Raw genomic sequence first — 16,809 nt, 5'->3', positions numbered from 1 at the left:
TAAATGATTATCAAAAACAAAATATATCTCTTCTATGTCATTAGTAAAGGTGCATATTCTGTGTTACTTCATATATTATTATATGAAAAGAACTGGTATTAACGAACTCCCAGAAAACTTAATACATGTTATATAGTTTTTCAAAACAAAGCAATGGAATGATCTCATATCCTTCCTATCCCATATTTTATTATTTAAGCAAATATGATGACACAAACAGAGTAATTCTTACTTTACTACTCGTTATATAATATATTATAAGAAGGAAAAACGAGGTTGACAAAAAAGCAGTGTTTTGTAACATATAGTCTTTAAATATTCATTTATATAGGTTTATTTTTTATACTCTTACAAACTTCTTTGTATAATTATAAAAATGAAAAAATGTTCTTTAATATTATTGTTTAGTATGTGAACTCACAAAACTCTGCTTAATAATAAAATAGAACATAATGAATAACAACAAAGTAACTTGTTATCTGTAAGACTTCCATAGGAATATATCTATGGAATTGTAAAAGTGATCCTGTACATGTTGCTTTTTCTATCTTTATATACTAAGAATAATAATGTTTATATTTGTATGAAGAATCTGGATTAATCTACACATGTTGTTTCATAGCTGTCTAATAAAATTAAGTCAAGAAAAATATATATTTTTTTTTGTGTTCATAGATACCTAATATATTACAAAGCTGTACAATATATATATACAAAGTATTGTATGAAATAAATTTACCATCTTTTACTAAATCTAATACATCATATCTCATTATTTTTTCTTTCTTTTTAAGAATTTTGTCTTTAAGGTATTATATTTACTTGTATATCATATTGTTGATCCAGGCCAATATAGCAATCAGAAATTAAATAAAATGTCAATTTCATTGGCCCTAAAACATAAAAAATAATAATATTAAAGTAATAAGTGATCAAGCAAGGATAAAAATTATTAATACATCTGATAATAAAATTGATATTTACCTGTATTATAAGGAGCTTTGAACTGTAATTGATAAATTCTATGGTGATTGTTAACACCGTTAACTCTTTTCAAGGCCCATAGTTCCCGTTGTGAAATATCACCTAACACTAAAAACCAGCCTTCATCTTTTCCCTTTTGAAACATGGGACAATGTGCCCTTAATGTATCCGAGTGATTTTTTCTTTTCATCCCAATGACTAATGTATAATCTTGATCTTGATGAAGGTCAATAACATGATTATAGTTCGTTTGTAATGGTATTTTTTTTTCTGTACCATCCTCCCAATTTCCATGTAACATTAAATCGATACACAGCATTGGCATTTGTTTGATAACTTGATGTATCTAACAACAAAAATTTGAAATAGAGTTAATAGAGTTTAAATAGAATAGGAAAGAGGAAGAAATATATGAATCTAAATGTATAATATAAATTTACCTGATATATCTGTTCCTCGTGAAATTCTTTACTTAAAGCCTTGGTAAGTCGATTATAATTATTAATCGTAGTAGCACATAATACTGGAAGAGGTGCCGGCAAAGAAGAGAATAAAGGCAAATGTTCTTTATTTATATGAGGTAAGGTAATGACTGCAGGCTCATCGATCCATCTAGCTTGTATTATCATTTGTAACAATTGCATTATTCTAAGTGTACTTGCTAACCAACCCTTCTCTGCTGCGATATCTATCATCGCCTGAGAATGACAATGTATAATAATTAAAAAAATATTGTTTATCTAAATATTTTCTTTTACTTTTTCCAATACATACTTGAATTATCCTAATGGCTTGATCAAGGACTGATTTTAAATCAGTAGTATAATCCGTGCATGGAAGTGGAAGTCGAGAAAAATGTGCTTGAAGCAAAAGATAAGCCTTTGTATTAGGGGAATCATATGTATATTGATCAACTTGATAGCGGCACATTTTTGCCAAATCCCTGTTAAATATGTTTGATTAGTTATATTCCTATCGTGTAAAAAATAACATGTATTATACTCAATTTATACGTACTCATTCAGTAATTCTTCATTGTGTCTAACTGGAAGTTCATTATATTCACATGAATTACATAAGATTTTCAAATATTCATGTAATGCAAGATCTTCTATTAATGCTTGTTGGAACATTAACATAGTAAGATGTGATAAGTAATAAAAGGATGCTATTTTGCCCATTGAAAGAGGAAATAGAATATTATCTTCCTACAATCAAATAACAATCAAATTGATTCAAATGATGTGGACATGAATGACGTAACGTAAAAAATATGAACATCAATACTTACTTCATTGTAATCTATACAATGTGAATCTAATAATACTTTCACTGTGGTGTCCACTAAAGTTGACAAATATTGATTAATTGTAAGAGGTTCTAAAGTATCCAAATTATAATATTTTGGATTTTTCATTAATCTTCTGAAGAAATATGTCCATGTTAAATAATCAAGAAATTCTTGCTTATTTTTTATTGTTCCAGCTACGATTTCAGCATTTATATGGTCTGGCAATACTGCTAACAAACTGGACTCAACAGGGAATGGTTCATACAAAAATTTCTTGTAAAAATTTTTCTTTAAATCGTGTACGAGGACAACAGCTACACCCGAATCATCAAATTGCGGTCTTCCAGCTCTTCCCATCATTTGTAACACATCCGTTATTGGCATATCCACATATCGTTTTGTTTTACCATCATAATATTCCGTTCCTTTTATTACAACCAAATGAGCAGGAAAATTAACACCCCAGGCCAATGTTGCTGTCGTAATTAATACCTGTATTTTATTATTGACAAATAATTCTTCAACCGTTTGTCTATCTTTATCATGTAATCCGGCATGGTGAAGACCAATTCCAAAAGCAAGAGTAAGCTTTAAATTTGAATCCTTAATATTTTCTAAAATATTTTCCATTTCTTCCTCAGGCATATGTAACCACTGTTTAGGATTATCTTCTGCTGCAAGATAAGCAATCAAATCTAATGCGGTCAAACGCGTTTGCCTACGGGAAGATACAAAAACAAGGGATGGACTAGTAGGTGCATGATGTCTTATTGCTTGAAAAGTTGGTCTATTCATTGTTGCCATACGCGGGCAATAATGTTTGCCTGGAAATCCATTAATGTGAACCTCTAATGGTACAGGCCTAACAGAGGAGCGAAAATTGTAAAGACCCATTTCTTTTATTCCTAGCCAGTTAGCTAGATCAATTGCATTGGCCAATGCCGTAGAAAGGCCGACAATTCTCAATTTCCTTGAAGTATGGGAAGAAATAAAATTTGTTCTTGAAACAATGACTTCCAATACTGGTCCACGGTCTTCTCCTAATAAATGAATTTCATCTATAACTATCAATCCTACTTTTTGAACATAACTTCTTGTTTGCCAGCTTCTACTAATGCCATCCCATTTTTCAGGAGTCGTGATTATGACGCTAGCATTTGCAATAATTTTGATGTCAGGAGTTATGTCCCCCGTTAATTCTACCACTTTTTTCCCCAGCTGTTCTTCAAGCCTTACTTTCCAATCATGCATTCTCTCTCGAACCAAAGCTTTCAATGGTGCAATGTATACAACCTTTTGACCAGGATATTGTTTAAAAACTCTAAACATAGCTATTTCTGCAGCAATTGTTTTACCGGAACCCGTTGGTGCTCCAAGGAGAACATTGTTATCCGTGTGATAGAGACAATGAAATATTTGTGTTTGAATTGGATTAAAGTGAGAAAATCTATATAATTTTTCGAAAGATGAGTCTTTCAGTGCTGTTACAGATAATGGTCGTAATTCTAATAACACGGTATGCGGTGGATGAATATCTGGTAAAATTAAATCATGAAATGTTAAAGACAACATATTCTCACATCCAAGCCAATGATCGCTCGTTGCTTTTACCAAATATTGATTAGGCAATGGCTCACACAATGGTATAGTCATTACAATTTCTTGTTCAAGATTTTTACAAACCATTTTTTTGGTCAAAATAAAATACTCATGATGATATATATAATTATTGTCTGGATCTTCAATCCATATCCAAAATGCTTCAGAATTTTTTCCATGAACTGCGTCATTCCACCGAAACTGAGGAGTAATTTGCAAGCGTATTCTTAAAATGGTACGTGTAATAGGTTGTAAGATAGATTCCATTTTCAGTGCTGGAAACTCGCTGCAGCATTTTTTCACTAATGCAGCTACTTTTTGATTATTCAAAATGATTCCAATTTCCTTAACATCCATATCTATTAATTTATTTATTGTAATATCGCGTTCTTCTATTTTCTTAATAATTTCTGCTGATATACAAGAGAATTGCCGTAACGGACTCATATAATCCCATTGTTGCAGTTCAAGCATTTTTGCCATCTCTAATAAACGACTTGCCATTATTGCATTATTTTGTCTTAGCATAATTTCAAATAATGCTCTGCATATACGTACAGCATTTTGCGTGATATATGCTAAATCTGATGTCAAAGAAAATGATTCAACCCATCCTCTTGATAGATAAGTTTGTATCAAAATATTTACTTTGCCATAAATATTTTCTGCTCCGCCTTTCGGTACAACTTCACAGAATTCTTGACATAAATGTTCTAATTCTTCAATTTCATCGTCCCTCACTTTGAGTTGTTCAAATTCTTGGGAACGTGATATCATCGCAAGTATATCTGCTTCGGTCATGACATTCTCTGATAATTCATTAAAAATCTCAACTGTATCATATTTAAGATAATAATGACTGGCAATACGTCCTAAATCTGTAGTGTGAACATCACCAGTTTGTATACTATATCGAATCATTTTAGCTTTATCCAATGCTTTTGCTGCTGTATCAATTAATTCTTTTCGTTTTTGTTCCAAGTTTGGATCGTCTACAATAGTTGAATATGATATACCATATTGCAAACAATTTAACTTCATTCGTACAAAAAGATATGTATAACTTAACCATTCAACAGCTTCCTCTACATTCGATATTGTTCCCAATGCAATCTCTGCATTTAAATTATCCGCTAGATAAGTTATAAAACTACTTTCGATCGGTATCTGATTAGTTAGAAGCGACAAATAATGTGATAATTTATTATGAGTCGTAATTATGACAGCATGACCGGATGTGTCAAATTGTGGTCTACCGGCACGACCAAAAATTTGCAGAACATCAAGTATACTTAAATCAATATAAGTACCATGTTTAGAATCATATATTTCTGTTCCTCTTATAATGACAGCATGTGCAGGTAAATTTACACCCCAGGCAAGGGTAGACGTACAAACCAATACTTTTATTAAGCCTTTAGAAAAATATTTTTCAACCAGATTTCTATCTGAACGTAACATGCCTGCATGATGAACTGATAATCCACTGTTAAACAAATCAGAAAGGTATTTATTTCGTGATTTACTGAATGCTTTACCTGCAAGTTTTTCTTGCTCCTTTGATAAAAATAATTTTTGTGTTTCATTTTTTATTGCTAAGTTTCTGATTACAGTGGCCGTTCTAACGGTGGCATTACGAGCATGTACAAAGACCATAACTTGATGTCCTTCACGAACCATATCAATAACTTTATCGTAACATACTTCATCCATATGTCCTATCTGTACAATTGGTCTCTGTGCTTTTATCCCAATGAATGTTTGACTCAAAGGAACAGGACGAAATCGATGATCAAAATAAAACAAACCTTTGTAAGGATTTACTCTCAGAAATCTTGCAACATCTACATAATTAGGTAATGTTGCTGAAAGTCCAACTATACGAATCATACTTTGGGATGTCTCTACTTGTCTCAATGTTCTAGCAACTATTGCTTCAACTACAGGGCCTCTATCGCCGTGCAATAAATGAACTTCATCTATAATCAGTAGCTTCACAATACTTGTAAGAGCAATATCTCTTGTACCTTTCCTTGTTACAATATCCCATTTTTCAGGGGTTGTTACTATCATATGAGTTTGTTGAATCTCTAGTTTTGTTAATTGCATATCACCAGTCAATTCACGTACAGATATACCGAGACGATTTAGTCTTTTGCTAAAATTAGCAGTCATTTCTGCTGCTAATGCTTTCATTGGCGCTATATAAATAATTTTGAATTGATTTTGTGTAACGTCTTGTGTCATATGTTGCCTTATTTCATGAATTATACTTAACATGGCAACATTAGTTTTACCTGCTCCGGTGGGAGCACAAATCAATAAATTTTCATTTGTGTTATATGCTACATTAAATACTATACTTTGTATTCGATTTAATGACGTTATGCCAGTAAAAGCAATTTGTCCAATTTCATCCAAGGAAGAAATCATAACAGGATCAATTTGAATGTCAATGTTTTGTAAATTTGGAATAGGTATATGAATTTCTTCCCCCAATTGTGTGTTTTTTATCTGTACATTTTCTGGTAACATAACTTTTTGTCCTGAAATTAAGCCTGCCGAACTTTTAATAATTGCTTTAGAATCAAATACGAATGGAAAGTTTTCTTTTCTTTCTGAAACTACATTTCTTTTGGGAAAAATTGGAGTAGCCATTGCTGTTAATGCTTCTTTTCTTTTTAAACGTAATTCAATTGGATCAATCATAATGTCTTCTTCATCATTTTTTCCATCTCTTTTACTCGAAATCTTATTAAATTTCTTTTCTTCTTTACGCACTTGCTTCAGCAATTGTTTCTCTTCTTCAGATTGTACGGTTACTTTACCACTAATCACCGGTCCTTGAGCGGATTGTAGTGGCTTTAATGGTTTTTGTGTTCCATAAAAACTTATGATAGTCTTTTTATGCTCAATAATATACTGTATAAATTCAATGTGTTCATAACCTAATAAATCGAACAATTCATTTTCAACGTTTTCAGAATTTACCAATTTCGATACTATTACTAAACCAAAATTGTCCAAAGTCATTTCTGTTGAATATTTCTTATAACAATTTTTTAAACCTTTTATAAATACTGACTTGTTAAATTGCAATGAATACTGAAATAACAATTACAGATATAAATTTTATAGATTTATCTTAACATTTAATAAATAATTTAATATTTATTTTACATAAAATATATTTAAAATACCTCATCTTTGTTTGGTTGAGGAACTTTTGTTTCATAAGCCATGGTAAATGATTCAGTATGTTGTCCTAAATTTGTCATATTACGAAGCCTACCAGTATCAGGCCAAAGTACTTTTGCTGAATTATAAGAAAGTTTTGATCCAAAATAATTCATCTTAGGACTATTAGAATTTGAAGTCTTGTTGGTTAATTTAATCAAATGTGTAAGTGTATCTTGATCTAATTTTTCACGAATATCTCCAATTATCTAATCATAAATAAATAAATGATTTGAACTGTCATATGTTAAAAAATTATATCAAATTATAAAAGCAACAGAAATAAAAGAATACTGATAATATATAAAGAATTATACCTGCATAATATTATCTATATCTTGTTTTGTTAAATTACTCGCCAAATGACGTAAAAGTTCCAATTGTTTTTGAGATATACAATCTGAATCTATCAATAGACACAGAGTAAATAAAGCAAATTCATTAATAACATCAGCCGATTGATTATCTATAAAAAGAAAAGCAGATAAATAAATGTAATCGGTTTAATTTATGATATAATTGATGGATTTAAATTATTAAAATTTATTACTTACTAAAAATCTTCTTAGCAATGTTATGTAATTTATTAAGTAAAGGTAAGATTATGTCTGGAGCAGTTTTACATATTTCAAACCAATTTGAACCGCTATAACTATAAAAGTATAAAAAAAAAATATATATATATATATATACTTATACACATAAATATATATACTTATATACATAAATTTTATCTTACTTTTTTAATTTATTCGTTTGTTCTTCTCGCTTTTTTATTAAATCATTAGGAGCAAGATCTAATAATTTTTTTGTACGATCCAAATTAGTGAACATTCGCAATGTACGTGTGATACGTGGTAATTCAGGCATCTTGATTTCTTAGATAGTAGAGAATCAAAACTGTAAATTATAGAAAGAAAACAATTAATATACCTTTGATTTATGAATAGTTCATTGAAATATTAATCTATTAAAGTCATACAACAAAAATAATTTGTTTTTTAACTGCCAAATAAAACAAAAGAAATGAATATGGGGTTTTATAAAGTATTAAAAAACAATAAACTATCAAAAATCAAATTAAGTCTTAAAATATTGAAATTATATTAGATTAATTATATCGAAGATATATATATATATATATGTATGAACATATATTTTATAATATATGAGTTTTAAAGAAAAAATTCATGCGTATATTTCATATGCATAAATAATTTGAATTCTTTTACTTGAAAATGATATGTCGATGTTTTAAAAAAATTTCATGAAATAATGTTAGGTACGTTCACGACAAAAATAAAACGTTTACAACGATTGAAACGTTCTCAAACGAAAGTTTATAGAATTAAAATAAATATTTCATTTTGTGAAGAATTAAATATTAACAATTTTCTTCAAAAATAATCGGATCTTACAAATGCGAAACGTTGTGCAATATGTTGAAAATTCAGTTCACTTGTCACCAGTTAAAGTTACCGGGATTCCTACCTCTCCGCTGATAAAGATTTTTAAATAAAAAAACATAGTATTATTGAGTTATATCTAGATATTTAAAAAAAAAAAACAATCTATATTGTCTTTATAATTACACTTGTTTAACACTATTATACTCGAAGAGACTCGAAGGGAATTAATTATTGCATTGACATTAAGACAAATTTTTATGAAATTATGGCGATCTTTTTGCGACTGTTACGCCTCTTCTGGTAAGACACATAACTAACATGCCTCAGCGCCACCAAACACACACGTGGGAAACCAATCAAACGAAATGGAGAGACGATAAAAACGCCGAAAATAAAGGAGACAACAATGACGCCGGGAACAAAAAAGAAATCATTCATTCTTTCTTTGCTTTTTTTTTTTTTTTTGAGTCCACAGCCATAGTTGCTGATTTGATTACTGTGTACCTGAGTTAGTTAAAGTTAAATAAATATATCACAATTATTATTTAAAATGCAAAGTTTCTTTCTTCATAGTAGACTATTTAACCCATAATTCTATCAATCAGAGACATCTACGATAAACATATAGAAATTTTGCAATTACAGAGTGCCAATACAGAACCATCTATAATAAGTTTAATAAAATTCCTCCTAAACGAAGTTGTCAAACATAATTTTAAATATGATTTCATTTGTTCTAGTCATTGGTAATAGATATGAAGATAATAATATAAGTTCTTTCTGTTAATCCGCGATAAAGATAAAGATAATAATCTACATTTTCCGAAATGGATTTTAAGAGTTTACGCGTTACATATTTCGTATATGCTTCCCCTAACTTACTTTTTACGACAGATTGGTTATTAAAAAAAGTATATATATAAAATGATACTAGATTTACGTATCGTTTTTATATTTTTAATTACAAACATCGTTTGTTTCGCATATGATTGTTTCTTACAAAATGATAATTATAGATGCAGACTAGGATCAAAAACGCCTTACAGATTTATAGGTTACCAACATGATACACCTGTCGAATATTCAGGTATATATATATATATTTTTTTTTTTTTTAATTAATTGATAGTAATTAATAATATGTTCAATATGTACTTTATTTTGTGTTTCATTTCTTTCAGGATGTAAACCAAAAAAGATTTGGTTGATCTTAAGACATGGGACAAGATATCCTGGAAAGAAAAATGTACCTCATATGATAAAGAATCTGCCAGAATTGCAGAAAATTATATTAAATAATTATAAAATAAATAAAACCAATTTATCTCATGATACTATAATTAAATTAAATAATTGGAAGTTAAGATTCACAAAGAATGACATGATGAATCTTGCAAAGGAAGGAGAGAATGAAATGATCGATCTTGGTGAGAGATATCAATCTAGATTTCCTAATATTATGCCAGAAATATATAATAAAAGATCGTATAAGGTATTCATATTATATACTATATATATATTTTTTTTTACTTCTATAAGTTATATTTAATATATTTTCAATTATATCATTTGTAGTTCAAATATACTGCAACACAAAGAACCGAAGAAAGTGCTAAACACTTTGCTGTTGGTTTATTTGGTTGGCAAAATAGTCAAAATGTTGAATATCCTAAACCAAAGCATAAAGATCCTATTCTAAGGGTAATTTTAATTATAGAATATGTATATATATATATATATATATATATATATATGTATATATGTATGTATATATATATTTCCTTTATTGGGTGTAGGTATAAAAAACATTTCACTTCATTTTTTAGTTTTATAAACGTTGTACTCGTTGGAGTAATGAAGTTTCTAAAAATAAATCTGCGCACATTGAGAAAGAAAGATTTTTGAAAAGTGAACTTTTGACAACTACAGTGAAAAATGTTTCAGAAAGAATCGGTCATCAAATCAATTATGGTTTGCATTTAATCATTACTGTGTTACGCTTCTATTATTTTCTTATATTCATTCTTAATGTTCAATAGATATCATTGATTTAATTGTACTTTTGTGAAATGTTTGTGATAATAATTTTTTAAATTGGCTATATATATTTATTTTGAATAGCACGATAATTTAGATGAAAAATATTACAAATTTGATGTTTCAGACACTTTAGATTTGATTTATGCCATGTGTGCCTTTGAAACTGCATGGTATAAGGATGAAGATTCACCTTGGTGCGAATTATTGTCATTGGATGATTTCAAGGTATAAACAATATTTATAATTTTAATATAATTTAAATTATAATATAATTTTTTTTAAGAACACATTAATATAAATATAAATATTTGTAGGTTCTTGAATTTGCAAATGATATAGAATATTATTGGATCGATGGATATGGATACAAGATCACTTATGAACAAGCATGTGTAGTTTTGTTGGATATTTTTAACTTTTTCTCGTAAGAATTATATATAAAATATAATATCAGTATTATTTTATATAATATTTTGTAATTGATATCATTATTTAAAGGGAAGACAACGAAACATTAGCATCAATATATTTTACGCATTCTGGAACTATCCTTAAGTTTTTAGCAAGATTAGGAGTAGCACGGGATAAGACTCCATTAACGCACGATTCATTTCGATTACACGTAGATAATAGAGCTTGGAGAACAACGTACATCGATGCTTTTGCATCAAATATAGCTTTTGTTTTGTACGAGTAAGTATGATTCCGTCATAATCATTCTCGTATTTTTCATACGTATAAAAACAATCTCATTTATTCTAGTTGTGAATCGCAAGGACCTAGCATTCTTTTTATGCATCAAGAACGTGTTGTATATTTGCCAAATTGTCCAAAGAATATGCCATGTCCATTGTCAACAATGAAAGATTTATATCCGAGTAACGAGGAAGATTGTCAATTTGATGTTATGTGTAATTTGTATGAAAATGACATGTCATATATCGATGAAGACGACATATGATGGCGTCATTTGGACGGACTCGGATAATAATTAGAATTTTAAAAAGAAATTTTATTCCTATACGAATAAATAAAAGCAAATTTTAATCGGCATCTCTCGTATCAAGTTCTTCTTAATTTCCAATTATAGCCTTTGAGTTGGTTGTATTGTAAAATTACGCTTTTGCAATGTATAGGATAGGGTAAGTAAAAAATAAAAAAATAAAAAAAGAAAAAAGAAAGAAAGAAAGAAGAAAAAAAAAGGCAAATAAGAAAATAAAAAAGAGAGAGAAGAGAAGGAAAAAGAAAAAAGGAAGCAGCGAAGCATTTGATAAGGGTATAGGAGCCAGTACACGCGAAGCCAGTGATTTGCTGGTGATCCCATGGGTCCGAGAGACGTACTGGCCGATAAAATAAATCGTTGTTCTCTCTCGAGAATGAAAGGCAGGAGGACAAGGTTTGGCCTCGTGGATACCTCGAACAATATCGTTAGTATATTCGTGCTTTGCCGCGTTTGCTCGGAAACGCGGTACCACAGTTCTCAGTTCTTGGATGAACGGAATTTATGATACGCCGCACATTTATATTCCCACGCCTCCCATAAATTTTACTTTACGCGCGTGTAAGTGGCTCCACTTTTGTTCATAGATTCCTACGACTGTCAGATTTATGTCCTCGTACGTGCTAGGATTCGATGCTTCCTCGAAGGAACACATAGACGTTCTTCAGGATGGTAAGCAGTTCAACCCTTGGCCATCGTATAAGAGCGAGAAGGGAAAGGAATGGAGATGATGGTGAATGAGATGGGGAGGCAGAAGGAGACGACAAGGAAAGAAGTTAATGTTCCGATTGATAATAAAAAAAACGCTCGTTTACGTGAATCCTCGTTCATTTTTTTTTTTCGTTCTTTTTCTTCAAGCATAATCCGAGCCTCTCATTAAAATAGAAAAAAAAAAAAAATCCTTAATGTGAGAATTACAGGACGTTGGCTAGTTATTAAAGGGCATAGAAAGTAAATTATTCTGCATTTGTTTACGAAGAGTAATAAATAAAATCGGTGATATTCTTTTATTATTTTCTTTTCTTTTTCCCTTTTACCTTTTTTCTTCTTTCTTTCTTTCTTTTATTTTTTTTTTCTTTCTTTTTTTTTTTTTTTTTCGTTTTCCGAGTTAGAACGAGCAAGACTCATAAGATCTCGTGACATTCTATCAAAAGTGTATAATGAAAGAGTCGATTTCATTTACTACAAATTCGTGGGCTCGAGAAAAGAAGAAAATGAAAAGAAAAAAAAAATGTAGGAGTGGTCTCTCATTAGAGAAGAGTTTTCTAGAAAAAGTAAAGGGTTTCGAACGATAATACGAAAGGAGAAATTATTTTAATACTGCGACATTACGTGCACGACCCAATTTTGCAAAATTAAATTCCCTTACGTAGTACGTAGGTGAAGCCACGTGGTAACCGCATTCACGGAATGCTTTGACGTAGATGACGAAGCATCCAAAGTGCCAGAGCACATGAGGATAGGAGAAAGGGAAGGGGTTAAGGATGGGGGGGGGAGGGAAAGATAAAGAGGGGAAAACATCTAATTAATAAAAAAAGGATTATTAAACTCGAAAGAAAGTTTATTGAAAAGCGCGAATTCGTTTTTTCTTTTTATTCTTTTGCCTTCATCGACAAAGGACACGAGAGAAGTCGATTTTGTCGGTTCGTAAGATTTGTTTCGGAATAATTTTGACGAAGAAAAGACGAGAGAAAGAGAAAGGAAAGATAAAAAAAAAAAAAAGAAAAAAGAAGGAACGATCATACATTCGTTCCTTCCTTTTCTCTTCTTTTTCCTTTCTTTTTTTTATTTCTTTTCTCTTTCTTGTACATTTTCTTTTTTCTTTTCCCTTATTTTCTTTTTTCTTTCTTTTTTTTTTTTTTTTTTTTTTTTGTACAATAGTTTCTTTTATCCAATTTCGAAAGATAATCGAACTAAGTAAAACCGATAAGTTTCTGACAATTCGATTGGCTTATCGTCGATGAAATTTGCTTGGACGCATTCGGAGGCCGACCATAAATGCCTTCGACTCGAACGAGCAGCCGTTTATCTCGCGTGACGGAGCTCAAAATGCATATTGCATCCGGCGTTAATGCACAGAATGGAGAGGGGCAGGGAAGGGGAGGGGGGTGTGTGTGTGAGATAATCGATATGGTGCTCAGCAACGCTCTCGTTGATCTTGTTGTTTCGTGAAGAGTCGCTTAGAGAGAGAGAGAGACAGAGAGAAAGAGAGAAAGAGAGAGAGCACAAAGTCGAACGGACTAATAAACGAGATTAAAAATGAGCGATTGTTCTCTATTCCTATCGTTTGCTTTCGTTGGATTTCGTTGCGTTTCGTTTCGTTCTTTTATCATCGAAGAACGTTTACAAGGGCGTTTCTTGGTCTCCTAATATAATCGATGGCGATTCGAATTCGATGCCTGGCTTAGTTATCAAGCATGCACAAAGCGTTCGGATTCTAGAACGCTTGATTAACCATAGTTTAGCATTGAATTGGCGCGTACTACAACAGCATAGGGCACGTAAAGTAAACGCGTCTACCCCTGCCGATGTTCAGTAGAGACTGCCGTTACGCTCTCGGCATCGTCCTTGCGATGTTTGTCATAGGAAACCACACACAATGGTCCGTCACACCGTTGTCGTATGGCTGACCATAGTTGACATATACCACTACTCCCTTATATACTATGCATAAACAGACATGCACCGAAGAATTGGCCCGATTGTATTCCAACAACGTTTCGTATGTTTTCTCTCGATTTTAGGAGGATCGATCGACCGATCGATCGATCAAACAATCAATCAATCAATCACGTATTTTCTTAATTCAATGTAATTATCGTCTACGATCAATTATTTTAGAAATCTTAATAATTAACTCGAAATATTCAAATTTTCGTAAATGGATGAATGGAACGTACGAAAACAAAACTTTAGACAACATTATCCTAATTCCATCGAAAGAGTTAAAACGATTTAAATGTAGATTTGATTTAAATGATACCTTGTTATTTTATTCAAATGACAAATGCAATGTCTCTTGCAATTAAAAGATTTAATTAATATGGTAAAAGGAGGAAGAAAGATACAGAGGATGGACAACATTAAATCGTAAATTTTCATCATCCATGAAGTCGGCAAACGTAAAGTCTGTTTATCATTTACCTTCTCTCTCTCTCTCTCTCTTTCTCTCTTTCTCTCGTTTTCTCTAAAAAGATGGGATGATGGAATACTCGCAATAATTATTGTCACGAAGAACGTGCCCAGAGTCCGGTAACATCCTCGTCCTGTGCTAATTAGCACGAGTCGACGTTTCTCATTTTGCTGAGGCAATTGGCGAGGCAGATAGAGAGCTTGGGAATCCTTTTGATGCTAACTGAAATACAAAAAGGGATGTTGGTCCAGTTAGGTGAAGCTTGAAGAAATGTTTCGGACGAGAAAGAGAGAGAGAGAGAGAGAGAGAGAGAAAGAGAAAAGATCAACAACTAAAAGAGAGATCATGTTCAATTAAAAAAAAAATATAAATAAAAAAAGAAAAATAAATAAATAATTAAAAAAGAAAAGTTAAAACTTTTGTAATTAGGGTAATAACAAAATTGATGGTCCTACTTTTAATTAAAGATTCAGTACATTGTAAGCTTAATCGACCGAAGAAAAAAATATAAATTACTTATGAAAGTAAATACATTTGAGGAATTATAATATCAAGATAAAATTAAAAAGTGATTTTAAATTTGTTAAAAAAAAAAAAAAAAAAAAAAAAAAAAAAATAATAATAATAATAAAAAAGAAACAGAAAAATTGTTTCTCATTCAAAAAGTCAAATGAGATAAACCCCTGATTTGGAGTGTCATGGCCCAAGTAAAAAAAAGAAAAAAAAAAACCAAGTTTTCGAACAGGAAGAAAAATTATTTTTTTTTTCCTCGTATAAAACTTCTCCGCGGAGATCACATAAATCCAAAAATGTTAAACATCCTCCATGAAAACACTTATCATCACGTCCCATTTCTGTTCCTTATATCCGACGCCTTCAACATTATCTATTTCCTCAAAATTTCTTCGAATTCTTGAATTAGAAAATCTAAAAAATTTTCTTTCCAAGACGCATTAATCTTCTTTAAGGGAAACGTTTTTACGTTTGCATTTAGATTTCGATTGGAATTTTTATCATGTTTTGTTAATTTTATCATTCGGAACGTTTCCAAACAGTTTTCTAATTGAACCTCGAATTACAATTGACGTATTGAGGTATTAGTTATTAATTTTATTCGACATCGTGAATGTATTGTTTATTTCAAATTGGAAGAGACATTATTATTAATTGCTTGAAAAATTTCTTTTCCCTTAAACATCGATAATAGATTAAATTTAAATCGGTAAATATTATTTCAAACTTTTTCTTTCTTTTTCTTTTCTTTTTCTTTTTTCATTACGTAAATACATGCAAATCGTTGTTAATAGGTTCTTTACAATATACGTAGTATAACTGCATACACATCGTGGTTTACTAGATGGTACACGATGACGTAGAAATGGGTCGAGTGAGCGTCGCAAAACCCCGTAAGCTTTGATGCAAAGGACCGAAGGGCTTTTGCCACGAGCTCATTCTACAAACTTGAATCGCCCTTACGATATACCATTTCTCTATCGATTCTCTTTATGTTTATTTATTTGAAAAAAAATATCTGAAATTGTGGTTGTCCTTTAACCTCTTCATATTTCATTTTACTTTTTCACGATTTTATCCAACATTTTAGTTCTCTTCTTTTCTTTCCTTTTACGGATCGACCATCAACGGACTCTTTTCTAATATTTTTCTATCAATGTATTTTATTGTTCATTTTTGACATTTTCCTCTTGCTTTTCAATGGATAAGCTGTCCAATTTGTTTCTTATATTTTCTACTCTTTATATATATATATATATATATATATATATATATATATATATATATATATATATATTTATCCGATATGTATGTACGTATGTTTATATATGTCAATTGTCGCAACCCCCTACGTACATACACATACATATATATACAGGATAATTTTTATTAAGAAATCGAATGATCTAACATTTTTAATCGAGTATATATTGATATGATTTAATGAATTAATCGAGTGATACAATAATTAGGTATTTCGATTTAAAATAAAACAAAAAAAAAAAAATAAAAAAGAATTAAATCTTATATATAAATATATTATCTTTATATATTTTACATTTCTATGTGATTAAATTTTTCACAGCTTTTATGAGGGTTCATT

At 30.4% G+C, this 16,809-nt stretch overlaps 2 protein-coding genes across 5 annotated transcripts; one reads left to right on the top strand and one right to left on the bottom strand.

Annotated features, from left to right (window-relative positions):
* Positions 1–316: 316 nt before the first annotated feature.
* Positions 317–8,839, bottom strand: LOC124947009 (activating signal cointegrator 1 complex subunit 3). The gene is made up of 12 exons (XM_047488570.1): positions 8,704–8,839; positions 8,530–8,609; positions 7,851–8,011; positions 7,666–7,763; positions 7,429–7,577; positions 7,075–7,320; positions 2,276–6,979; positions 2,002–2,192; positions 1,759–1,927; positions 1,425–1,682; positions 985–1,330; positions 317–893 (listed from the first exon to the last, which is right to left on the bottom strand). Exons 3-12 carry the CDS (start codon positions 7,979–7,981, stop codon positions 805–807), a joined length of 6,381 nt encoding a protein of 2,126 aa, XP_047344526.1. The 5' UTR covers positions 7,982–8,011; positions 8,530–8,609; positions 8,704–8,839; the 3' UTR covers positions 317–804.
* A 209-nt stretch (positions 8,840–9,048) lies between these two features.
* LOC124947016 (multiple inositol polyphosphate phosphatase 1-like) lies at positions 9,049–12,570 on the top strand. 4 transcript variants are annotated; one of them, XR_007100268.1, is made up of 10 exons: positions 9,052–9,266; positions 9,537–9,607; positions 9,702–10,012; positions 10,096–10,221; positions 10,347–10,491; positions 10,685–10,785; positions 10,875–10,984; positions 11,059–11,253; positions 11,323–11,987; positions 12,148–12,570. XR_007100268.1 is itself a non-coding variant. In XM_047488586.1 (8 exons), exons 1-8 carry the CDS (start codon positions 9,445–9,447, stop codon positions 11,519–11,521), a joined length of 1,350 nt encoding a protein of 449 aa, XP_047344542.1. In that variant the 5' UTR covers positions 9,049–9,444; the 3' UTR covers positions 11,522–12,570. The 4 variants fall into 4 exon arrangements, 1 of the variants encoding a protein (XP_047344542.1); XR_007100267.1 differs by having other exon boundaries at positions 9,052–9,431; XR_007100266.1 differs by having other exon boundaries at positions 9,049–9,607.
* Positions 12,571–16,809: the final 4,239 nt, after the last annotated feature.

The sequence above is a fragment of the Vespa velutina genome, chromosome 1 (assembly GCF_912470025.1).
Source record: "Vespa velutina chromosome 1, iVesVel2.1, whole genome shotgun sequence".
In the NCBI taxonomy this organism is placed as follows: domain Eukaryota; kingdom Metazoa; phylum Arthropoda; class Insecta; order Hymenoptera; family Vespidae; genus Vespa; species Vespa velutina.
This window is presented reverse-complemented; position numbering and strand designations above follow the sequence as displayed.